We start from the raw sequence: 27,603 nt of genomic DNA on the forward strand, positions 1-27,603 counted from the left end.
GTACGCTGCCTAATCAAATTTGCCAGTTTCTACAAATCACGTGCGAGTTCCTAGTCTCACTTAATTATCATAACTATTATAGGTAGTTCTTCTTCTAAAATACAGTTTACTTCGGAGAGTAAAATATTTCTTATAGATACAGCGTATAAAACTAACAGAAATAATTACAGCGATTCACGTTTATAAAGCGCGATTTACAACATCCATCTAATGTAACTGAGATTTTGAAATACCGCGTACTTGTGAAATGTTCCAACAAAGAAACTAAGTGAAAATACATCATCAGGGTGAAGATTTAGAATGCCCACGCGTTTACCTTTAACTCGAGACTGCAATATAGGAAGGAGTGAAACGTTGTAGATGTACTCTTATTCTGCAGGTTTTCATTAAAATGTGATAAGTGCACATCTGAACGTTTGGCATGCAGTGCTTTTAACGTGAAAACTTGATTTCTAGCTACTACCCTAGCTTGTTTAACTTTGTCCGAATGGTGATACTTTCCATCTCTATTCCGCATGCGCAGGAAACATAGGAGCACGTGCCTCGCGTGGCACGAAGTAGCAAGTTGCAGTCTTCGACACGCGCGGTGAAGTTGATGTTCACAGGAAAACAAACTTGAGGAAACGCGAGCAACCGCTTACACGGGCCAATAGGCAGATCTCATAAACATTTTGTTACACTGCAACAGCGTTACCACATCACGGAAGATGATATAGCCTACGTTCTAGGTGGAAAGGCTCTGAGGGAAACCATTTTTATAGTAACTTTGAAAATTGGAATGCAAAACATCTGTATCTAAGCGTCAGAGACTGAAATTGACAACTCACCATGAACATTTGTCTGGCACTTTCTCTATTCCATGTGTGGCTACTACAGACCATAACGACACCTGCATCAGGTATGTTAATCAGCCATAATTTAATTTTATAAATACTACCGTCGAGGTTTTGAAAAAATGTGCTGAGGAAAATGTGACGAAACATCAAAATAAAACTTGAGCCATTTTTATTACTTCATTTCAGTCGACTGCTTAAATTTTCTAGATTTCTAGTGAAACGAATGTATAACACCAGTTCCTTCACTAAAGTGACTTTATCGTCGCTTGTCACGAGACCTTTTGCGTAATTCTACGGTTTCTCACATCTGTTCTATTGTAATTACGTTTCACTTCAATTATTGCTTTGCCATACCTGTTTTATTACAATTATCTTTCATTTCAAGTACCATGTTTCATATCTCTTCCATTACAACAATGATTCAATTTAAGTGCCACTTTGTCATATCTCTTCCATTACAATAATGTTTCAGTTCAAGTACCGTGTTTCATATCGGTTTTATTACAATAATGATTAATTTCAAGTTCCACGAGTCATATCGGTTTTATTACAAAAATGTTTCCGTCCAAATGTCTCCTACGTGTGACTGAGATAAACAGCATTTCTATAACATTTTGTAACGAAATTTGATTATACAGGTTGTTATTGAAAAATGGAACATTCCAGGTTAGGCCTAACGTCTCAAGAAGTATTTTATTTCCAAATCATGTGTTGAAAGCCATACTTTTGTTCATGATATGACTAAAAATTCTTTAGACTTGCTAAATGCCATAAGAATGTTAGACATTTTTGTTATTCTGGAGCAAAATTTGAGGGAGCAGTTTGAAAAACATCTATCAAAAAGATTTTGACTTTTAAATCATGACACTTTCTAAGTTTTATATTATACTTGTTTCAAACAGAATTTTCACATAATAAACTAATACAATATTAATCTGTTTTGAACTGTATAAAACACTGGATGAAATTACAGGCTTAGTAACTACACATACCTTTGTAATTAACTAGCTGGTCAGTTGGAAGTAACGAGGTACCATAGGAGTGGAGTGTAGTTCATAGTTCATGTCGTAAGAGGACATCAGATGCATTAGTTCAAATAACCATTGAACAATTGTATAGTAATTGTGCTAACAATATAACTTGTACGTGAATGTTTTAGAATGGCACAAACAACCAATGAATCTGAAAATTTTTCTTAGTGTTCGTTTTTTTTTTTGTTACCAACAGTGATCAGTTTCATGATGAGTTGCCTCGGTCCTGTATGTAGTACAAGCTTTATATACACTAAAGATTAATACAGCATTAAAGTTTTGTTATGCTGTTTTAAGAATCGCATGCAATTATTGTTACGTTTAATAAATCAAGTTATTTGTGGCGTCTGAGAAGTGTATGTTATAAATATGTGTTTTTTAATATACGTCAAGTGTCTGATTTACCATAAGACAGCGTATTAAATCTCCATCTTTTATCTATCACTAAACAGCTTATGCCAAGCTTTATTATTTATTATAAGAGTCTACGCCAAATCTGTGACTGCACATAAGATAACGTGGTAAACGTGTTTTTGTTCATAGTAAGACGAATATTAGGAAGTTCTTGATTTATCGTAGGACAACAAAGCAAATATTTAATTCACCATAAGACGACATGTACCAAACCTTGATTTATCACAAGTTTGCATATAACAATTTTTCAAGTTACCATCAGATAACATAAAGCAATACTATTTTCTAGTGTTTCAATATAAATTAAGTACCTGTCTTAGAAAAGGGCAGAGGAGAAAATATCTTTTTTATGAGTAAAGATATATAATAAAACACAAAAGAACATTTATGCTCTACAGTAGGACACAATAAGACAATTCATTGTCTTATTTCTGTCATTTCACGAAATAAAATGGATACTTCCCTCCATTTCTTTACATTAAGGTAAAATATGATGTATTTATTTTCTTTGTAATATGAAAATATTTGTTGACATATTCACTTTTCAGTTAGCATTACACCTCAGTGTTTTGTTTAGTAACAAAGCTAACACACCTCAATGGGTCAACGGCAAGTGTAAATACTTTTCAAGTTTAAAAAACCTGGGTTCTATACCCGTATTGGGTGCAACACAAATATATCATAATGTATAAGTGTATACATATATATATATAAAATAACGCAACCGAGCTGAGATTTTGTCTTACAATAAAGCATTTTGTTTAACTATGAAGGAACATAGATAGGCATATTTGTTTTAAATAAAGTACTGAATACAATAGTTTCAAAAAAACAACGTACATTTGTTTGTTTCTCCATAAAATAACTGAGAAAGTGATTTTCTTTTACAGTAAAATAAAATAGAAAATGGCTTGTATGGCATTTAAACTTAATCTGTTTGAGAATAGGATACATAGCAATCCGAGTTCCTTTATTTTTATTACGTGTTCAATACATAACCTAGTCACTCATCTGAGCTCTGGTATATATTTGTAAAAGATGAAGGATATATTATATAGATCCTAAATATTTGTATATGCAACAGAAACTGGGTGTTTAACCTCAACGTATGTGTATTTATTTAGTAAAGATTTTCGCACAGAGATTGCGGTAAACGATGTAAAGATAAAGGTAAAAAGTTTCGAAAAGGAGAGTCTCTAGTTTCTCCTTGAAAGTAGAAACACTTATACAACAGAGAGTTTAGGAGCGTAGGATCCGAAACCATGAAATAAAACTCTAAAACTCAAAATGCCATGAAGTTGGACGTACTTCGTGGTATTTTTAAAAAAACATTACTGAATGATTTAAAGTTTGCAAAACCTCGAAAGCGAAATATTTACAAACTTTCAGAAACATAGAGAAATCAGTACCTGGTTCCATTGGAAAGACTGTCGAAGAAACTGTCGCCACAATAATTGAGCTTAGCCCATACACATGAAGCCTCCCAGTGAAACTTCAATGTGCGTTTGGTCTGTTTATATATAGTCTTGGGAGAGATATTTCACCTATGATGGACGTGAAGAACTGGTGAAATGTTGGGTATAAATCTGATATTCCAGGAAGATTGTTACAGTTGAAAGTGTGAAGTGGAACAGTAGTTTATAAACATGGCTATTAGACTGAGTACGATTGGCGATGGAATATATAGTTTCAAAGGCAGTAGAGGCGTGTATTCTGTTCTCATCTGGTTCAATTGCTCATTATTAGACAAGTTAAGCATTCGTAGCTGTTACTACTAGATGCTTAAAAAATATACATAATTTTTTTGTTATTTTTGGTTGATGTTTTATAAATAACTTGAAAGAACGCAACGTATTCACTCACATTATAATTCGCTTATTGTCAACGCAGCGTATTCACTCATAGTGTAATTCACTTATTTGTTGTCAAGTGCAATGTTACACACAATATCACCAGGTAATGGAAGCTTTATTTGTTATTTCCAATTAATTTATTAAATGTTCTCAAAAATTTGTCGTTACTTGTAGTACTGTTTAATAACGTAATCTAATAATTTTTCTTTCTAAATCTGTTGTAAAGATGTTTATTTACCTTAAACCAAAATAATTACGTGATGTAAGCTAGTTGTCTACCATCTTTGAATATGTGAAACGTTTTTAGCTTACGTCCATTTTCAAGTCTTAATTTTTATTTTATTATAAAACTTTGTTTAACCATTTTCTTCTTGCTTCAATTTAGTTATTTTTGTTTCTATACGTCTCCATGTATTAGTTGAGAAGTCACAGCGTAAAACGCCTTATAACAACAGTAACAAAGCTTGAAACATCGATAAGTTGTATAATTTTTCAGTGCCTTGACGTTTCTCTATAAGGTGATACATCAAAAATGTTCTTATTAAAGTTCCAAGGTTCTTGAAATCGAATAATTTCACAAACTGAGTGACAGGGGTTTGATTCCTTGGAGAAAGTACCTGAACACCAAACATTCTTAAAATACGTTAAGAGACAACATTAAACATGAATTAACGAACGTTTCTCTTGGGGCGGTCAAAGTCAGGAAAGAAGAACAGAAAACAAGCCGTTAAGCGTTCACTATCTCCCTCTTTGAAGTCGCTTATTGTATACGAAGTATACGCGGGAAAACATCTTTTCCTTTGATATTTGCATTGGGAGTTTTGATTCGCCCCTCTAAGAGGACGTATGATAATTTAATACGGACCGATGCTTCTCTCGCCTTTGAAACTTGCAGCCTGAAGCTTCCGATCCTAAGAATCTAGCAACCAAGGTTATATTAGCTGTTCTCTACCGGGTGAATAGCTGACAAGAGTACCTGGGGAGTAAAGATGACTCTTTAATCACCTGATACTGTCGTTTAGGTGACTCGCTTTCCTTTTCTTTGAGACATCTTAAGCAATAACGCGCTATAAGGCTGTCCAAGTACATCTGATCAGGCTTGTGTATGTGCACACCCATGTGTACTTGACACTGTGTGGCAAGCAGACATGTCATGTCTCCTATCGTCTATGATGATACTATTTGTTTTTAAATTATTGATTATTTAGCTCATGCTTTGCCACTGTGGCCACACGTGGTCTAAGGTGTCTAATATTATGTTGTTCTAGCCACTTCTATCATATATTGTTTTGTTTAACGACGTCTTTTGTCGTAAGAAAATTTTAGAGCATATTTGTTTTAAAAACTGGAACATCTTTAGCTAGTTGAAGTATGACGTCACTTGAATCTGATTGTTGACCAATGCTGTTAGGGAACAGAGGCCACGAGGTGACCCTGCTCACTGAACAGAAGAAGCAAGTCAATGTTTGGAATTCAGACTGTTTCTTGATGTTAGTCTCGTTGTTACGAAAAGAAGACCTTCCAAAGCTAGTTAAACATTTACTTGGTGACAAGAAACCCACTCGAAATAAAAAATGCACCTCAGAATTGAAGATGAGCTAGGAAGGTCGAAACGTTGTTCTCTTATTTTCAGTAAAAGTGTTCATACCTATACCAGCCGTTCTGAGATACATCAACATATACTGTTGAAGTAATCCGCAGTTAAACATCCGGTGTTGAGGTAATCCATAGTTCAACATTTAGTGTCGAGGTAATCCACAGTTCCACATTTACTGTTGAGGTAATCCACAGTTAAACATCCGGTGTTGAGGTAATCCATAGTTCAACATTTAGTGTCGAGGTAATCCACAGTTCCACATTTACTGTTGAGGTAATCCACAGTTAAACATCCGGTGTTGAGGTAATCCATAGTTCAACATTTAGTGTCGAGGTAATCCACAGTTCCACATTTACTGTTGAGGTAATCCACAGTTAAACATCCGGTGTTGAGGTAATCCATAGTTCAACATTTAGTGTCGAGGTAATCCACAGTTCCACATTTACTGTTGAGGTAATCCACAGTTAAACATCCGGTGTTGAGGTAATCCATAGTTCAACATTTAGTGTCGAGGTAATCCACAGTTCCACATTTACTGTTGAGGTAATCCACAGTTAAACATCCGGTGTTGAGGTAATCCATAGTTCAACATTTAGTGTCGAGGTAATCCACAGTTCCACATTTACTGTTGAGGTAATCCACAGTTAAACATCCGGTGTTGAGGTAATCCATAGTTCAACATTTAGTGTCGAGGTAATCCACAGTTCCACATTTACTGTTGAGGTAATCCACAGTTAAACATCCGGTGTTGAGGTAATCCATAGTTCAACATTTACTGTTGAGGTAATCCACAGTTCCACATTTACTGTTGAGGTAATCCACAGTTAAACATCCGGTGTTGAGGTAATCCATAGTTCAACATTTAGTGTCGAGGTAATCCACAGTTCCACATTTACTGTTGAGGTAATCCACAGTTAAACATCCGGTGTTGAGGTAATCCATAGTTCAACATTTAGTGTCGAGGTAATCCACAGTTCCACATTTACTGTTGAGGTAATCCACAGTTAAACATCCGGTGTTGAGGTAATCCATAGTTCAACATTTACTGTTGAGGTAATCCACAGTTCCACATTTACTGTTGAGGTAATCCATAATTCAATATTTACTATTGAGGTAATCCACAGTTCCACATTTACTGTTGAGGTATTCCACAGTTCCACATTTACTGTTGAGGTAATCCATAATTCAACATTTACTATTGAGGTAATCCACAGTTCCACATTTACTGTTGAGGTAATCCACAGTTTAACATTTAGTGTTGAGGTAATCCATAGTTTAACATTTACTATTGAGGTAATCCACAGTTCCACATTTACTGTTGAGGTAATCCATAATTCAACATTTACTATTGAGGTAATCCACAGTTCCACATTTACTGTTGAGGTAATCCATAATTCAACATTTACTATTGAGGTAATTCACAGTTCAACATCTAGTGTCGAGGTAATCCACAGTTCAACATTTACTGTTGAGGTAATCTACAGTTCAACATTTAGTGTTGGGTTAATCCACAGTTCAACATTTACTGTCGAAGTAATCCACAGTTTAACATTTAGTGTTGGGTTAATCCACAGTTCAACATTTACTGTTGAGGTAATCCACAGTTTAACATTTAGTGTTGGGTTAATCCACAGTTCAACATTTACTGTTGAGGTAATCCACAGGCAAACATTTAGTGTTGGGTTAATCCACAGTTCAACATTTACTGTTGAGGTAATCCACAGGCAAACATTTAGTGTTGGGTTAATCCACAGTTCAACATTTACTGTTGAGGTAATCCACAGGCAAACATTTAGTGTTGGGTTAATCCACAGTTCAGCATTTACTGTCGAAGTAATTTACAGTTCCACATTTAGTGTTGGGTTAATCCACAGTTCAACATTTACTGTCGAAGTAATCCACAGTTTAACATTTAGTGTTGGGGTAATCCACAGTTCAGCATTTTGTGTTAAGATAATCGACCTAACGATCACATAACTTGGTGTGACGACTGGTCATTGTTGTACGTGAATACTCGCTCAACGTTTCAGGTTTCCTTAGCTCCATTATTTCCACCTCAACTTCGAAAACTCAGTCGAGTACACTCGTTCTAAAAGAGTTTACTTAAGTCATTGCGTCGAACCTGCAATTATTCGCGGGCATTTTTATCAGAAAAAAATTGTCAAGAAATCAGTTTAACACGAAAATATCGTCTGTTAAATAGATGAACACATTATGAAGACGTAAATTAAAAGATATCTGTACTGCAGTTTAAAGCTGTAACACTATGTTTTATATGAGGTATCAATACTGTTGATTAAACAAAGGCACAGTAGGCTGTCTGCTGTATATACCGAGGAGAATCGAATCCCGAATTTTATTGTTGTAAATATGTAAACTTACTGATGTCCCACCGGGGGACTGACTATTAAGGTATCACTAAAGACTTGAGAATCACTTAATGTATTAACTTATTAAGCACATCTTAGTAAGTAAGAACTGAATATGCTTACATGTTCAAGGCAATGAATAAACAACTATTCAACAACACTTCAGTGGCACAATTATAAAAATAATTAATACGGTTTGAATATTGTATTTAAAGGCCGAAAGTTATCTAAAAATCTTGCATAATTAATAATATACACAAGAGTTAAGTAAAGCTACATCAGACCCCCCTAGTGTTACTAATTAATAATATAGACAAGAGTTAAGTAAAGCTACATCAGACCCCCTAGTGTTACTAATTAATAATATAGACAAGAGTTAAGTATAGCTACATCAGACCCCCTAGTGTTACTAATTAATAATATAGGAAAGAGTTAAGTAAAGCTACATCAGACCCCCTAGTGTTACTAATTAATAATATAGACAAGAGTTAAGTAAAACTACATCAGACCCCACTAGTGTAACTAATTAATAATATAGACAAGAGTTAAGTAAAGCTACATCAGACCCCCCTAGTGTTACTAATTAATAATATAGACAAGAGTTAAGTAAAACTACATCAGACACCCTAGTGTTACTAATTAATAATATAGACAAGAGTTAAGTAAAACTACATCAGACACCCTAGTGTTACTAATTAATAATATAGACAAGAGTTAAGTAAAGCTACATCAGACCCCACTAGTGTAACTAATTAATAACATAGACAAGAGTTAAGTAAAGCTACATCAGACCCCCTAGTGTTAATAATTAATAATATAGACAAGAGTTAAGTAAAGCTACATCAGACCCCCCTAGTGTTAATAATTAATAATATAGACAAGAGTTAAGTAAAGCTACATCAGACCCCACTAGTGTAACTAATTAATAACATAGACAAGAGTTAAGTAAAGCTACATCAGACCCCCTAGTGTTAATAATTAATAATATAGACAAGAGTTAAGTAAAGCTACATCAGACCCCCTAGTGTTACTAATTAATAATATAGACAAGAGTTAAGTAAAGCTACATCAGACCCCCTAGTGTTACTAATTAATAATATAGACAAGAGTTAAGTAAAGCTACATCAGACCCCCGTAGTGTTACTAATTAATAATATAGACAAGAGTTAAGTATAGCTACATCAGACCCCCTAGTGTTACTAATTAATAATATAGGAAAGAGTTAAGTAAAGCTACATCAGACCCCCTAGTGTTACTAATTAATAATATAGACAAGAGTTAAGTAAAACTACATCAGACCCCACTAGTGTAACTAATTAATAATATAGACAAGAGTTAAGTAAAACTACATCAGACCCCACTAGTGTAACTAATTAATAACATAGACAAGAGTTAAGTAAAGCTACATCAGACCCCCTAGTGTTAATAATTAATAATATAGACAAGAGTTAAGTAAAGCTACATCAGACCCCCTAGTGTTACTAATTAATAATATAGACAAGAGTTAAGTAAAACTACATCAGACACCCTAGTGTTACTAATTAATAATATAGACAAGAGTTAAGTAAAACTACATCAGACACCCTAGTGTTACTAATTAATAATATAGACAAGAGTTAAGTAAAGCTACATCAGACCCCACTAGTGTAACTAATTAATAATATAGACAAGAGTTAAGTAAAACTACATCAAACCCACTAGTGTTACTAATTAATAACATAGACAAGAGTTAAGTAAAGCTACATCAGACCCCCTAGTGTTAATAATTAATAATATAGACAAGAGTTAAGTAAAGCTACATCAGACCCCCTAGTGTTATTAATAAATAATATAGGAAAGAGTTAAGTAAAGCTACATCAGACCCCCCTAGTGTTACTAATTAATTATATAGACAAGAGTTAAGTAAAACTACATCAGACCCCACTAGTGTAACTAATTAATAATATAGACAAGATTTAAGTAAAGCTACATCAGACCCCCCTAGTGTTACTAATTAATAATATAGACAAGAGTTAAGTAAAACTACATCAGACACCCTAGTGTTACTAATTAATAATATAGACAAGAGTTAAGTAAAACTACATCAGACACCCTAGTGTTACTAATTAATAATATAGACAAGAGTTAAGTAAAGCTACATCAGACCCCACTAGTGTAACTAATTAATAACATAGACAAGAGTTAAGTAAAGCTACATCAGACCCCCTAGTGTTAATAATTAATAATATAGACAAGAGTTAAGTAAAGCTACATCAGACCCCTCTAGTGTTACTAATTAATAATATAGACAAGAGTTAAGTAAAGCTACATCAGACCCCCTAGTGTTACTAATTAATAATATAGACAAGAGTTAAGTAAAGCTACATCAGACCCCCGTAGTGTTACTAATTAATAATATAGACAAGAGTTAAGTAAAGCTACATCAGACCCCTAGTGTTACTAATTAATAATATAGACAAGAGTTAAGTAAAACTACATCAGACACCCTAGTGTTACTAATTAATAATATAGACAAGAGTTAAGTAAAACTACATCAAACCCACTAGTGTTACTAATTAATAACACAGACAAGAGTTAAGTAAAGCTACATCAGATCCCCTAGTGTTAATAATTAATAATATAGAGAAGAGTTAAGTAAAGCTACATCAGACCCCCTAGTGTTATTAATAAATAATATAGACAAGAGTTAAGTAAAACTACATCAGACCCCATAGTGTTACTAATTAATAATATAGACAAGAGTTAAGTAAAACTACATCAGACACCCTAGTGTTACTAATTAATAATATAGACAAGAGTTAAGTAAAACTACATCAAACCCACTAGTGTTACTAATTAATAACATAGACAAGAGTTAATAAAGCTACATCAAACCCCCTAGTGTTACTAATTAATAATATAGACAAGAGTTAAGTAAAACTACATCAGACCCCATAGTGTTACTAATTAATAATATAGACAAGAGTTAAGTAAAACTACATCAGACCCCACTAGTGTAACTAATTAATAATATAGACAAGAGTTAAGTAAAGCTACATCAGACCCCCTAGTGTTACTAATTAATAATATAGACAAGAGTTAAGTAAAACTACATCAGACACCCTAGTGTTACTAATTAATAATATAGACAAGAGTTAAGTAAAACTACATCAGACACCCTAGTGTTACTAATTAATAATATAGACAAGAGTTAAGTAAAACAACATCAAACCCACTAGTGTTACTAATTAATAACATAGACAAGAGTTAAGTAAAGCTACATCAAACCCCCTAGTGTTACTAATTAATAATATAGACAAGAGTTAAGTAAAACTACATCAGACCCCATAGTGTTACTAATTAATAATATAGACAAGAGTTAAGTAAAACTACATCAGACCCCACTAGTGTAACTAATTAATAATATAGACAAAAGTTAAGTAAAGCTACATCAGACCCCCTAGTGTTACTAATTAATAATATAGACAAGAGTTAAGTAAAACTACATCAGACACCCTAGTGTTACTAATTAATAATATAGACAAGAGTTAAGTAAAGCTACATCAGACCCCACTAGTGTAACTAATTAATAACATGGACAAGAGTTAAGTAAAGCTACATCAGACCCCCTAGTGTTAATAATTAATAATATAGACAAGAGTTAAGTAAAACTACATCAGACCCCCCTAGTGTAACTAATTAATAATATAGACAAGAGTTAAGTAAAGCTACATCAGACCCCCTAGTGTTACTAATTAATAATATAGACAAGAGTTAAGTAAAACTACATCAAACCCACTAGTGTTACTAATTAATAACATAGACAAGAGTTAAGTAAAGCTACATCAGACCCCCTAGTGTTAATAATTAATAATATAGATAAGAGTTAAGTAAAGCTACATCAGACCCCCTAGTGTTATTAATAAATAATATAGACAAGAGTTAAGTAAAGCTACATCAGACCCCCTAGTGTTACTAATTAATAATATAGACAAGAGTTAAGTAAAGCTACATCAGACCCCCTAATGTTACTAATAAATAATATAGACAAGAGTTAAGTGAAGCTACATCAGACCCCCATAATGTTACTAATAAATAATATAGGTAAGAATTAAGTAAAGCTACATCAGACCCCCTAGTGTTTCTAATTAATAATATAGACAAGAGTTAATTAAAACTACATCAGATCCCCCTAGTGTTACTAATTAATAATATAGACAAGAGTTAAGTAAAACTACATCAGACCCTCTAGTGTTACTAATTAATAATACAGAGAAGAGTTAAGTAAAACTACATCAGACACCCAAGTGTTACTAATACGTCTTAATGTTTATACCGCTAAAACACAGCACAGATCATCAACTCTGTAGCTTCGTGCTTAGCTACAAACAAACAAGCTACATCAGAATAATGTAGAACTGAATACGGACTTTGGGAGGCCAAGCCTAGCCAGGTGCTTAAGAAACTCGACTAGTAATCCGAGGGTTCGAATCCCCTTCATACCAAACATGTTCGCCCTTTAGCCGTTGGGGTGTTATAATTTGATGGTGAATCCCATTAAATGTTGGCAAAAGAGTAGCCCAAGAGTTGGTGGTGGGTGGTGATGACTAGCTGCCTTCCCTCTAGTCTTACACTGCTAAATTAGGGGCGGCTAGCGCAGATAGCCGCTTGTGTGGCTTGGCGTGAATTTCAAACCAAACCAAACCGAGCTTTTGGGCCTCCTACCGGAACTTTCAACGGGTAACAGTTATTTAAATGATACGAATTTGTAAACTTAACGAATTTTTATCACTCGGAACACTTTTGCCCGACAAAGACTCCTAAAGTTCGGATACAATTGTGTTTTTACGTAGATCGAAGTCCGTATATAATTTTACGTATTAATTTACTTAGGTTACGAGTATTAAACAACAACTTCATCAATTATTTTTTTTTACATTATATCTTTCAGCTTCTGTTACTGGACTCATTCACTGTTCGTTTTCATCAGTGTTCACTGAATAATAATTTATGTCAGATTGTTGACAACAGCTTTATATTTTTATCATTTGTTAAAACATTTATCTGCTTGTTTCATTGGAAACAAAAGTTAATAATGAATTTGGTGTAATATTTGTATTCAGAGGTACTGGAACTGTCTTCAAATCAATGACTGATTCAGGAAAAAATTATAAAAATAAAACGTAAAATTAAAGGTAAAATATTTATGGAAACGTTAAGTCCTTTTTCAGCCCCCCAGTGACTCAGTCTGCGGACTTACAACGCTAAAATCCGAGTTTCGATACCCGTGGTGGGCAGAGCACAGATAGCCCATTGTGCAGCTTTGTGCTTAATTCAAAAACAAGAAGTTCTTTTAACTCACCATTTCGTAAGCCAATATGAATAATATAGATGAATGGGCCAAATTTATTATTTGATATTAAACAGTTGACCAACTGTATTAATTCAATGATATCTTTTTATCAAAAGTTAAAACTGAAAATATAACCTGCGAGGTAAAGAGCTCATATATTTTTCTGGGGTGCCGTTTCTTTATATATGGAACGTATCTCTTTGATTAGATGACCCACTATGTGCTGATGTGGCTTAAATAAGCGAAATTACACTCACAGCAGAGTGTACGGCGAATTACAGAACCTATTAGGTCTTTATATGACTAGTTATGTTTTCAACTTCACTTTAGGTGAAAAGATGCAATAGATTTTTCAAAGTAAATATTTTTCGTAAGTTCAGTTCAGTCGGTCCTGCGCTTCAACAGATCTGTTTTTAATTTTATTATGACGTTGTTAAAATCTTCATAGTGTAATGGATGAAGATTTAAAATTGTGCTATTTTATCATCAGTGTTTCCATAGGATTGTAATTACGACTTAATGTGACTTTTACTGAAAGAGGGAATGGTAGAAAAATGTCCTGTATATAAACGTGATGAAACTTCATATATTGAACGTTATATAGCACGTTATAACATCATGGATGTATCGTCAACAAAATATTGTGTATCTGTCAGTCTAAACTTACACATAGTAAGTGTTGTTTTTTAATTTCGCGCAAAGCTACTGTATACGGGGACTATCTGCGCTAGCCGTCCCTAATTTAGAAGTGTAAGACTAAAGAGGGAAGGCAGCTAGTCATCACCACCTACCGCCAACTCTTGGACTACTCTTACCAACGAATAGTAAGATTGACAGTTACATTATAACGCCCCCACGGCTAAACGGGCGAGCATGTTTGGTGCGACCGAGATTCAAACTCGCAACTCTCTGATTACGAGTCGAACGCCTTAACATATCTGGCCATGCAGAGCTTCATAGTAAGTGAGAAAAGTGAAATATGAAATTTGAAACAACACATCTGGGTATATAGATTTTAAATTAACAATAAATTATAATTATTTCATGTTTTATATAAGGCTTAGTTCGTGGTCTTCGTCACGATAACGTGAAATAAATAATAAAAACATATTATACAATATGCGAGGTTACGAAACTTTTAAGCATAAGGTAGATATTAATAATTGTAGTGAAATCTAAACCAAAGTTTATGAAAACAAGTGAGAAAAAAATCACTTTCCTCTTATACGTACCTTGTGATTCCAGAAAAAGTGTTTATAGGTTCTTTATGATTCGGTTCACTAAAGACTAATGTTTGGATTACGGCTAGAAAGATTTCAAAACGCCAAAGCAAGGACAGTTCCGATGAAATTATAGCCAATTATCAGAGTCACTGAAGTCTTGAATACTGCGTAAAAACAGTCAAAATAGCGAATCAAAAACAGTTCAAACAAAAATGATAAACTCACTTCAATATCATCAAGCTACGTAAGACACCATAACCTTCAGTTTTCAGGTGTCTGTGACATTAAATGTGGAAGAGTATACGTCGTCTTTGAAGGAAAGTGTAGTTTGACATTTTTAATTTTGAAATATCCAGTCGAAGAAAATATATTTTTTTAAATGTTGATTACAATATTACTAACACTTTTGGTGAACAAGGATTTTGTTTATATAAATATTCCAAAACTAATTCACATTGAATTATAATGGCATCCATTATTTCCTTATCTATTGGCTAACTGTGTTTTATATCTATTAGAATTACGGTTACAGGATTTTCAAAATATTCTTAAGGTCATTAATATCACATTTATATCATAGAGGTTTTAAAGTAGATTAAGATATTGTCATGAACTTAAAAGAACACACATAAGTTTGTTCATCATACTATGTATACAGATAACTAAATAGCAATCTTCTTGTACCAGAATCACCCATTAGAAAGTAATTTATTAATTTACGGCTGCTTTCTCTTGATTAATTGGCTTCATAAGAATTTTGAATTAATTCAGTGACAACCGAATCAAATACTGTAAATGAAACAACAGATACATAATTGCCCATACATAAGTGCATTTGTTTGTTTTGAATTTCGCGCGAAGCTACACGAGGGCTACCTGCGCTAGCTGTCCCTAATTTAGCAGTGTAAGACTAAAAGGAAGGCAGGTAGTCATCATCATTCACCGTAAACTCTTGGGCTAGTCTTTTACCAACGAATAGTGGGATTGATCGTCACGTTATAACGCCCTTACGACCGAAAGGGCGGGCATGTTTGGCGTGACGGTGATTCGAATCTGCGACCCTCAAATTACGAGTCGAGTGCCTTAACCTCTTGGCCATGCTGGGCCCTGTTATTTGCAAGTAGATTTCACTTTTATAATTAGAAAATATATTGTTATATAACTCTTCAAGAACTCGTTGTTGACTATGTAAGTTATTTCATTTTTATTAATAATTTGTCCGTAACACCATTCAAAACATTTTCTAATTTCCTGTCGAGTGAAAGGTGCGCGAAAAACTAAAAAAATTTTTAAAAGAAATATTCATCCGAGTGTACATGTATATATATAATAGTATGTAATTCATGTCAATGATATAAGTGTACATCATATATATATAATAGTATGTAATTTATGTCAATGATATAAGTGTACATCATATATATATAATAGTCTGTAATTCATGCCAATGATATAAATACCCATCTAATTCTTAAATCTCTTAACAAGTATTATAAAAATGCAAAAAAATATTACTTTGAAATGCGCACTAAAGTAAACAACATCTCCACGTAAAGTTTTTAATGCACTACACAATAATTAATAATATGGAAAGAACAATCTTTAGTGAAAATTGGCTTTGTTATCATAGGTAAATTCCAGCTGATAATTGTAACAGGATGTAACATTAAATCTATATTTACAGGATGTAACATTAGATCTATATTTACAGGATGTAACATTAGATCTATATTTACAGGATGTTTGTCTGTGTTAAGTAAGCTTCAGAGCACTTTAATAAATAGTTTTATTATACATAGAATTATCTAATTTGTGTATTAATAATGCTTTTATGGGAGGAGGGGACATTGGTGCCCTGTAAGATTGAAGGTCAAATCCAGCTACTGGCCAGACAAGAGTAATTTAAGATTTGGCGGTGAGTGCTATTGCTTAGTTGCCTTCTTTCTAGTCTATTTGTTCATAATTAGGGCCAGCTATACGCAAATGGCATCTGTGAAGCTTTTCGAAAAAAAAATTCTAAAGAAGACACACAACAAACGACAAATCTACAAGTATTACTATCGACACGTCATTCTCCGTTCTTTTGTTTGTGAATTTCGAGCTAGAACTTGTTTTCGTGTTAGCTTGGTTCAGTCCACAAACTGTGCAGTAAAGACAATTTGAGACATCTACAGGAAAAGATTTATTAACACAAAGTTAAATAAGATGGTTTATTTTAGCAGTATTTATAGAAACTGAACTTCGTTATCCTGGGTAACTTTGGAGAAGGCTTAGACAAACAGTTGAAACCTAATCTTTGGTGTGTTAATTTTTTATTTTTTATATGATCAAACATATACATTGTAAGCGAAGTTTACTTTAAGTATATTTTCCCAAGGAAAACCACTATATATTTATTTTAAATTCTATATCTACGAACCTTACCCAGCATTTGGTAGCTCTGCCTATGTAGGGACGTCTCGGATTATTCATCGCATCTGTGTTCAATCCAAACACACTTTGATCGTACAGAACAGAAGAGTAAACATGCTGATGTGAGAACAAGAGCTCTGTTAAAACGCAAAATCAAATATCAAATGTTCCTATGGTTACAATGATTTACAAGAATAGCTTAAGGGTTAGCGTATCAGTCGACGGATCGAAGGGTCTAGCATTCAAGATAAAAATCCGAAAAATGCACTACGCATTTTTAGCTATGAATACATTATAAAAGTGACAATCAGTCTCGTTGTTTGGTTCAAAGAGCTGGAACTCCTTGTCGAAGTAGTTCAAAGTTCAAAAGTAAATTGATTGGCACGTCGTTAGTTCTTGTTTGGGTTGAAAATTCAAATTTAGCCTATCAGGAAGCAGAGTCATATATATATACAGCTTATTTTATATAACATTTAACCATCTTGTTTTTGACTAGGCTATTTTCAAAATCACATTAACGAAAACCCACATGGTTTCTAGTTGGCGATATATCAAGAAATGTATTAAAGAAGTGTTGCTTTTCTTGTTACTTGGTATTTAGTCTGTAAACAATATTGGAACACTTCGTGTATTTCTTTCAATATATCCATATCTTCAACTCTTAATTCACGTAGGTTTTTATGGTAGCACTTTGTTTGTTCGTTCGATTGTTGATGAAAACAGATTTTGTAATTCAACATTTCTATGTTGCTATCCATAAAATCTAAGTTATATTCTAAGGACGGCTGGTGTGGGTATTACAACTTTAATTAAAGTTTGACCTAAGAAGGTCAAACTGCTGTTCAGTACCTTATTTTAGCTGAAGTTTTAATGCCCATACCAGCCGTATTCAGAATATATTTATACTTTAAGTAGATTTCTTGTCGTCATGAAACATAAGTTATATTATGAATTTCCCTTTAGTTTTATCTGTTGCCAATAGATGAACATCCTTTTCATAAATTATGCAGTTATTTTGATAATAAGTAATCAATATCTCGTCGATTTCATGTTTAATTTTGTGTGTTTTAGGACTAGCAGCAGTGCTTAAATAAGCTAGCTATTATACAAAAACTGCTAAACCAACTGGTTTGACAACTGCCAAGGGTAATTTCACACAAGTATGTCTAGGTACTATCAACGGGTTCATGATCGAAATTTGGCTTCTAAACATTTTCTACAAATAAGCAAGTAATTGACGATACGACTTAGGTTTACGACGAACTTAAAACCGACTTGCCGTGACAGAAGAGCAGAATCAACTCATTACGCTAATTATTTTTCTAATCAGTTTAGTAATCTTCTGGTACAACGGAGGTTAATTATTACCTGAATCAATTTATTATCTTCCTGCTGTTAAAGACGCTTATTGTTACCTAAATCAGTTGAATACCACTCGGCTATTACGGGTGGTCATTGTTACCCTAATTAATTTAACACCGTCAAGGAGGTTAAATGTTACACTAATACTTACCATACTGTCCTGACAATACATGAGCCCTTACGTTGCAAAAATAAACTAAAAACTGTTGTAGCCATGTCAGTTTAATAAAATTTAAAGACAACCTCATAACCTTCTGCTGTTTTAAGGGTAATCATAGGCCATTCAATTTGATAAGTTCGTACTGTAATCAGAGTCATTTATTAGACTGAACAGTGGCCTATCGCAGTTGATTCTAATTAATACACTAATCATTTTTAACGTCATTTGGCGCAAACTTGAGTTTATTACGATATTTTTCTATTAACGTAAATAAGATAACGACCTTTATCTCCAGAATGTAGCTTTATTGGCTCAAAACCGGGCCAATAAAGCTACATTCTGGAGTTGTAGGTCGTTTGTTTGTTTGTTTGTTTTTTAATTTCGCACAAAGCCACTCGAGGGCTATCTGTGCTAACCGTCCCTAATTTAGCAGTGTAAGACTAGAGGGAAGGCAGCTAGTCATCTTCACCCCCCGCCAACTCTTGGGCTACTCTTTTACCAACGAATAGTGGGATTGATCGTCATTTACAACGTCCCCACGGCTGAAAGGGCGATGCGAACCCGTGACCCTCAGATTACGAATCGCATGCCTTAACACGCTTGGCCATGCCGGGCCACCTTGTAGGTCGTTATATTATTTTCTACAAAAGATCTTACAATAATCAGTTTGATACTGCCCTCTTACGGGAGGCTAACATTGTAATCTGCCTCACAATTAAGGATAATTAATTATTGCTCTAATAAGTTTGATAGTGTCCGATTCTCAACCAAAGTTAATTTTTACCCTAAATGATATAGCATTTTCCTATTGTCATGTAGGCTAACAGCATAATTCTCTTCTGTTGTTAAAATTAAGTATGGCATTAATTAATTTCATATTATCAACAAGGCTAACTTTTAACTTGCCAAGTTGCAGGTTAACTTTCAGATATTTTTGAAAACATTCTTTCGAGTTTCATCGTTGGTAAATACTATTAAATGTAATCTTCACTCTTACCTCTGTGTGTTATATATAAACACTTACTGATATAGTAAGAACGTGTTCAGAATGTTTAGGAAGTTTTCTTAAATCAAAAGAACATACATATATAGACACCCACGCGCGTGTGCACACACACATATATATGTATACATGTAACTTTTTATGTTGTTTTTGTACTTAAGTACATATCCATGATACGCCAACCATGGGTATCGAAACGCGATTTTTAGTTAATATACATAAACCTTCAGGGTTACCGCTGTGCCACTGGGAAGGGTACAAGTTACACGTCCATAATTATTACTTTTTACATTAAATCCCATTTTTAAATACAAAAATAAGTCGAGCAACTAGTATGCGTCTTATATTTTTCGTAAAATATATTTAATAATTTGTTTAATTATTATGTATACTGGATAAAGATATCCCATCTTCTAAGCTATTGATTGGTAACATAGCGGCCAGTTTACAGAAAGTGGACTTTTACTGGTTTGGACACGTCTTTGTTTTTGAGCAAAATTGTTTAAACTAAACATACTCCCAAGTCTTCTTCTCAGGATCTATTCAAACTAAACATACTCCCAAGTCTTCTTCTCAGGATCTATTCAAACTAAACATACTCCCAAGTCTTCTTCTCGGGATCTATTCAAACTAAACATACTCCCAAGTCTTCTTCTCAGGAGCTATTCAAACTAAATATACTCCCAAATCTTCTCAGGATCTATTCAAACTAAACATACTCCCAAGTCTTCTTCTCAGGAGCTATTCAAACTAAATATACTCCCAAGTCTTCTCAGGATCTATTCAAACTAAACATTCTCCCAAGTCTTCTTCTCAGGATCTATTCAAACTAAACATTCTCCCAAGTCTTCTTCTCAGGATCTATTCAAACTAAACATTCTCCCAAGTCTTCTTCTCAGGATCTATTCAAACTAAACATTCTCCCAAGTCTTCTTCTCAGGATCTATTCAAACTAAACATACTCCCAAGCCTTCTTCTCAGGATCTATTCAAACTAAACATACTCCCAAGTCTTCTTCTCAGGATCTATTCAAACTAAACATACTCGCAAGTCTTCTTTTCAGGATCTACTTGAGCTGCTTGGATCAGATCTCATTTAATAATGCTATAACTTTCTTTCATAACACGTTAAGAAAAAAAAAAGATCTTCATCTTTACTTGAAGACATAACACGTAAATTCTTACTAAGAAATGAACTCCAACGATGAATACTCGAACATGTTTCAAATTCCCTCTAAAGCTTAATATTCCTTAACTTCGAAAACAAAGTCTTACTGTTAAAATCCGACTCAATAAGCTACTTAAGTCGTCCTATCTCAGATTAAACTCCAGATTGTTTTCAGATCTTCACTTCATCTCAGTAACTTGTTTAGCAATAAAGACAGTTTATCTTCAGTATTACGTTTAATGGTCCTATAGAAATATACATATGGCAGCTGTAAAATCCGCCTACATAAGTATACAACTTTCCATTCATAAATACACGCCTTGAAACACATGAGACTTACTAACAAAATTGGACTTAAAATTCAAAGTCCACCTAACCCCTATATGCATATTCACAACAAAACGTCATCACTGCCCGTTTCCTTACAAAATATTTTCATTTCTGTTCTATGAATATAATTATAACAAACTGTTTATGCAAATTTAGATATTACATATTATGAATGAAAATCCAAGCTTCAATTCTAGTTCTTTACCCCTTTTACTTACATGCATAACCCTATCATTTTGAAAGTAAAGGTTTTATAATGTCCTTACACTGCTGGTTGTGTTTTTATATTAGTAATCATACTTCAGATTGTTCCTTCCATTATTTCCGTACATTTCCTGAAAAGGGACTATGTGTAATTTCGAAGCGCTCAGTTAAGATGTTTATTATTGTTCTCATGACTCTACTTTTCATTATGAGTCTTCGTTTTCTTCCAGATGAATCAATAGCAGTCAACAGACGTGGCATAGCGACAAATGAAACTACCGTTTTTAGAATAGATTGCTTCGTAAAAAAACAGTAGTTCGTATAAATTAGATCTGAAATATATTTCTTCTGAGATCAGTGACGTATCCTTCCAGTATTTCAGCACACACACACACATCACTCTGAAGAATAAAACATTATACAGTTTCGATGCATAATTTTGGAATTCTACATCATAAATCAGAATACAAAATGTTAAACATACACACGTACACACACAAGTGAAATCACGTTCTTTGTATTTAATAAATAAACTTATTTAAATTAGGCGTAAAATATTTAAGATGTTATGTCGTTGAATCAAATCGTTGAATGTCGAAACGGTCAACATTAAATGACCATTAATATCAGATAGTTTTATATATATATATCACATATGTGAAGTGTAACGTGTGATTTGTCATTCACTAATGTTAGTTTAGTAGCAGATGTTCATTGCAAGCTTTAACTAGTCGGATAAGCCAGGTTGTTGCACAATAACATAACTATTTATGTGTGGATTATGTAACTAAAACATATAGTTGAAATTTTACAAAAATAAGGTCGATTTTTTAAATAAGTATTTCTATCTTTATTTTACGTAATTATTTAATTTTTGTTTTAAAGCATTTATTAATAAAGCTTTGTCATTATTACTTTACTAAATAATCTCGTGTCTTTCCAATGCGAAACGTTTTACAACAAAATTAGAATTAGAAACCACCAGTTTTACCGCTGTCCGATGTTCGTGTTTTCAGGCCCTATTTTACCTAACGGCGAGAGTGTAATCTCTCGTTGAAATGAAAACTAAATGTGACATCTTGTTAGAAACAGCTGTGAAAGAGAATTTATTACAATTAAACTTAATGGCCCAGAAAAGTGTGCGGATTTCCAGCTGCAGAATTGGTTAGGTTAAGAAGACAATATCATTCATGAAATAGAACTGTTTCTTTCTTTTTTTACGATCAAACCTTTCATAGTTTTTTAACAATTAAAAAAAGTCAGTTTCTGATTCAAATCTTTAATTCCTATCAAGCATCATCTATTGATCTTACTTTGGTTTTAGTTTCTAACGATCCTTACTTTCAGTCAAGTCATGCACGAGTATAAATACTGGAATGATGGAAGAAAAAAGTTCGATATTTTGTTCAAAGTGCATTTAAACGGAATTGAGTTCGAAGTTATTTATTCGCTTTAAACTAAAGTCCAACTGACATTTATTATAGACATCTAAAGAAGATATTGTCATAAGAATACGAACTGCAGAAGCAGTGTAATTTTATTCCTGCTTTCGCTTCAGAGTGTTACCATAGAAACATTGTTCAGAGTGTTACTATAGTGACACTGAAAGGCATTTTTTTTACTAGAGATCAACCAGCATGGAGCATATAATCGACCGTAACGCCATGTCTGTAACCCATAAACACGTCTTGAAATCTTTAAGTGAGTAAACAAACTCCTGAGCGTACCTTCACATTTTATCTTGATCTAATTCTGCCGAATTCAAAATCCACAGACTTGTCGAAGAACATAGGTCATTATCGTCACATGTGGAACATTTTACTGATTAAAAATGCTAGCCTTAACTCACATAGAAGTTATTCGCCCGCATGGTTTTACTGATAAGATACTTTGGAGGAAAAGTGACACTCACTTTATATAACCTCTAAACCCTGAAACGTCTACAGCACAATCTACACCGATAATAAAAGTGAGGAAACCTCATTTCTAGAATGTTGATAATAAACCTATAGAAATGAACAGAGAAAAAAATGTTTTGGATTTACAAGTATTACCAAAGTGTGCTCATTTTCAATGAGTCTTATCTTAGAAATAAGATATGCTTAAAGTAAGATGTCATGGTATGGTTTTTGTTGTCAACTTACTGGTCTCATAATAATAGATTCTTAATTTCGAAATTCCCCCCCCCCCTCCAATTACTCATTTCAAATATCTATCAGTTTTGTTGATGTTCAGAACAATTTTATTCAAATGTATTTGACACATAAATATATATATAGAGAGATAGAGAGAGAGAGAGAAAGAATATTAATAATGAAGAGTTGAGTAAAATAAAAATTAAATCAAAAGAAAGAACTGCACTAAAAACAGCAAAGGATGCACCAATTGAAATAATCCCTATGGTACAGGTCATAATATGGAATATAAAATGTATCTTAGGTTTTGGAGGTGACTGAGGAAGTAGGGCCCACATTGCGGTGGGGATACACTGTCTATCAGTCTTAACCTCCGTTCACCAGTCTCACATAAAGAAACAAAATAAGGGAATAGTAATAGAAATTAGGAGAACAAGATGTGGGTGCTCAAGCCTACATCTATATCATCCTTTACTGCTTGCAGACAGTTGTGAGAAGGTGAATGTTTACACACAACGTATTACATAGCGCCGGTTAACATTATGTGTCATATTTCATCTTCAACTGTTCAGAAGTTTGATTTCACTCAACATATGCGAATAGTATGATTATTTCTTTATTAACTTTTGGTTAAAGCATATTCCAGTACTGAAAACTATGCAGTTGCTCTATTATTATTATTATTATTGTTATTAATCTGTCGCTGTGTAGAGAAAGTGTTTGTTGTCTTTTATAAAAAAAATTAGAATGTTTAAATTTTATCCAGAAACAATTTGAACCATCGAAAGTGATCCTCTTAACATTCACATTGGTTAACTTTAACACATTAACATTGATATTGTTCAACATGGTATATCTCCGGACTTATATTGCTAGAAATTAGGATTCGATACCCGTTTTGGGCAAAGCACTGATAGCCCTTTATGTAATTTTGTGCTTTACAATAACAAATTTCATTTATCAGGCGGTTTGAGATTGGGTTGGCTACTGGATTCTAAAATGCTCAGTTCTGAGAATATATTTCAGTAAACGACTTTTTATAATTAAAATGTTGTATGATGTGTACTTCAAAATGTCTATTAAAAAGTAATATATTATATCATTCAGGAGATTTCACGAACAAGCAAGTTCCTTATGAATTATAATGTGATTTTACCTTAGAGTAAATCTAATTATATGATAACAACCTCTAATATTGCAAACTTCATGTTATTGGATTTAATACGCTAAAGGTATCAATAAACAGTGGAAGAGAACGCAGTTGTACAGATACAATGCCCCTGGAAAACTGTCCCTCTTAAGAGTTTGTTGAGTTATACAGTGTAGAGAAAGTGATAGTTTGATTCGTGTTCATTTTTCAACCTAACCAAATATACTCTTTAACAGGAAACCATATTGGGCAAAGTACCACCTAGACTTTGTTTTCGTTACTTTAAATATGAATTAATTATGAAGGTTTCAATTGTGATTTAAAAATATAAATTATGAAAGTTCTGTCTGTATTTTCAATACACTAAATTGTGAAGGTGTTTCCAATACCTAAATATAAATTATGAAGGTTTCAACTGTGTTTTAAACACGCTAAATATAAACTATGAAGGTTTCAACTGTGTTTTAAACACACTAAATATAAATTGTGAAGATTTCACTTACGTTTCAGTACAACTAGGTATAAATTATGAAGGTTTCAACTGTGTTTTAAACACACTAAATATAAATTGTGAATATTTCACTTATGTTTTCAGTACACTAGGTATAAATTATGAAGGTTTCAATTGTGTTTTAAACACACTAAATATAAATTGTGAAAAGTTCACTTATGTTTTCAGTACAACTAGGTATAAATTATGAAGGTTTCAACTGTGTTTTAAACACACTAAATATAAATTGTGAATATTTCACTTATGTTTTCAGTACACTAGGTATAAATTATGAAGGTTTCAATTGTGTTTTAAACACACTAAATATAAATTGTGAAAAGTTCACTTATGTTTTCAGTACACTAGGTATAAATTATGAAGGTTTCAATTGTGTTTTAAACTCACTAAATATAAATTATGAAGGTTTCACTTATGTTTTCAGTACACTAGGTATAAATTATGAAGATTTCAACTGTGTTTTAAGCACACTAAACATGAATTGCGAAAGTTTAATTTATATTTTAAGTGCACTATATATAACTTATGTAGGTTTTAACTGCGCTTTAAATACAATAAATACAAATTATGAAAGATTCAACTGTGTTTTCAATATAATTAATTTGAATTATAAAGATTTGACCTGTGTTTCAATACACTAAAGAGGAATACTGAAGTTCTCATATTTAAGAACTTATACGATCACTTAACACTTGTTACTAATTACATACTATTTTTATTACTAGATAAATTTTGTCTTAGTCCAGTAAAGGACTATTTTATGTGGTAACTGTCGGGATTCGATCCTGGATCCTCTTGACATAAAAGTTGCTATACTATCTACTCATTACGACCTTACCGAAAGAACATAAACACTGAAGTTTTGACCTTTGTTTTAAATGTGCTATACATATATTTGTATATATATATGTATTAATAACAGAGGTTTGGCATGTTTATTCACCATATAAAAGACTAATGAAGAAGGAATATAATTACAAGCGGATATGATAATCATTGGTTCCAATGTGGTCGAGAGTTCCATATATGATACTCACAAATTTCAAGACGATATTTGTATCTAAAGTTAAATCTAATGGCAAGTAAAACGTGTAAAAAATCCAAGACTACGTTGGTTCACTTAAAATAATACACTGAGTAAATCTTACCAAATCTGCTTCACTGTGAAAGGTTTAAATTAACTTTGGCTTTGTTTCTTAAGTGATATTGTTAACGTTACATGAGATTAATAAAAATATCACTGATATAGAAATTGACGTACAGTAGCTTTCATATTTTTCTATCCATCTATCTATCTGTTACTGTGTTGAACACAAACTTACTCAATAGGTAACGTCACGATTATTCAACTGCTTACTCTTATACCTCTTAAAGAGAATTTCATAATCTTGCTTTGATGAAAAAAGTCATTATTCTTGACAAATAGAAGTTACTATAGTAACTCTGGTTGCTACGTCGTCCGTTTTCGTTTTTTCATGCATGTATATCCACAGCTTGATTCTTTAATAGTTTCTCTTGACGTCTATTGTTCTTGCTACTGTAATAAAGCCTTTCCTAACTGAAACTCATTTATTACCTACAGACAATTTAATATGCTCTGCCTAGTACCGTGGAGACAGCCCAAATTCTTAACTTCGTATCATAAAACAAACTTTTATAAACGATCTCTCCAGCTGGTTGGGTGGAAATTATATATATGTAGGCAAGGAAGTTATATATGATTATTTCAGAGTTCTGTTACGTAAATACACAAGACAGCTGAGTGGGATGGTAGTGAGAGGTATAGATATTGAGAAAAAAACGTTTCGGAGATTTCATTCGAAATGTTCCTAATATTGAATTTTACCTTCTTGTATAAATTATTTGAAGTTACTGTTAGTCTGAATTCCAACTATTTTCGACAATTTAATTTTATCCTGGTTTTTATGTGTTTGAATCTGTATCTATTAAAATAATTTTGTTTGGATCGGTTTCATTTCTGGAAAAGTTTGAATCGTGATTGCGAATTACTCCCACAAATTAATTTTAAATAATGTTTAATGTTGTTTCCTTTGTTCAGTTTCTTATCATGGTTCAGCATTTCTTTTAAGAAAACCACGAAAGTTGGAATTTGTCGAACTTTGTGCAAAAAAAAAAATATGTATTTAAATTTATACTTTGTATAAATATAGATATACTAATAGATTATTATCCTTCTAAAAAAAAATAAAAAATGGCCCATTGTTAAAATTTCTGTATTCTTTAAGAGGTGTGGTATGAAGGAAACTGTCTCAGTACCTAGAAGAACCTTTATCTTGGTAGCCCAGTGAGCACGCATCCAACCGTTCTCACCACGCTTCATAAAATGGAATTTCTGCGTCTCTGGTGCTTTTAAAAAGTCCCGCTGGTATTTCTTTACTGACAGTGAGGGATTAAAGGGCAAAGATGTATTGGTAACCAACAAAAAAATAAACTAGAAGGAAGTAAGCTGAAACTTGTGGGAGAGAATGTATACTTTTCTTACCTTAGTATTCTCAT

The 27,603-nt window shown here is 33.0% G+C and overlaps 1 protein-coding gene across 2 annotated transcripts in view; it reads left to right on the forward strand.

Moving 5' to 3' along the window:
- The first annotated feature begins 554 nt into the window (after positions 1–554).
- LOC143249858 (lachesin-like) overlaps positions 555–27,603 on the forward strand; it is a 235,792-nt gene continuing 208,743 nt past the window's right edge. Inside the window, exon 1 of one of the 2 annotated variants that reach the window (XM_076500417.1) lies at positions 555–898. In XM_076500417.1, coding sequence (XP_076356532.1) covers positions 829–898 — 70 coding nt within the window. In that variant the 5' untranslated portion in view covers positions 555–828. The remainder of the gene's footprint in view (positions 899–27,603) is intronic. The other variant, XM_076500416.1, reaches the window with a different exon arrangement.

This window comes from Tachypleus tridentatus, chromosome 4, assembly GCF_004210375.1.
Source record: "Tachypleus tridentatus isolate NWPU-2018 chromosome 4, ASM421037v1, whole genome shotgun sequence".
NCBI lineage: Eukaryota > Metazoa > Arthropoda > Merostomata > Xiphosura > Limulidae > Tachypleus > Tachypleus tridentatus.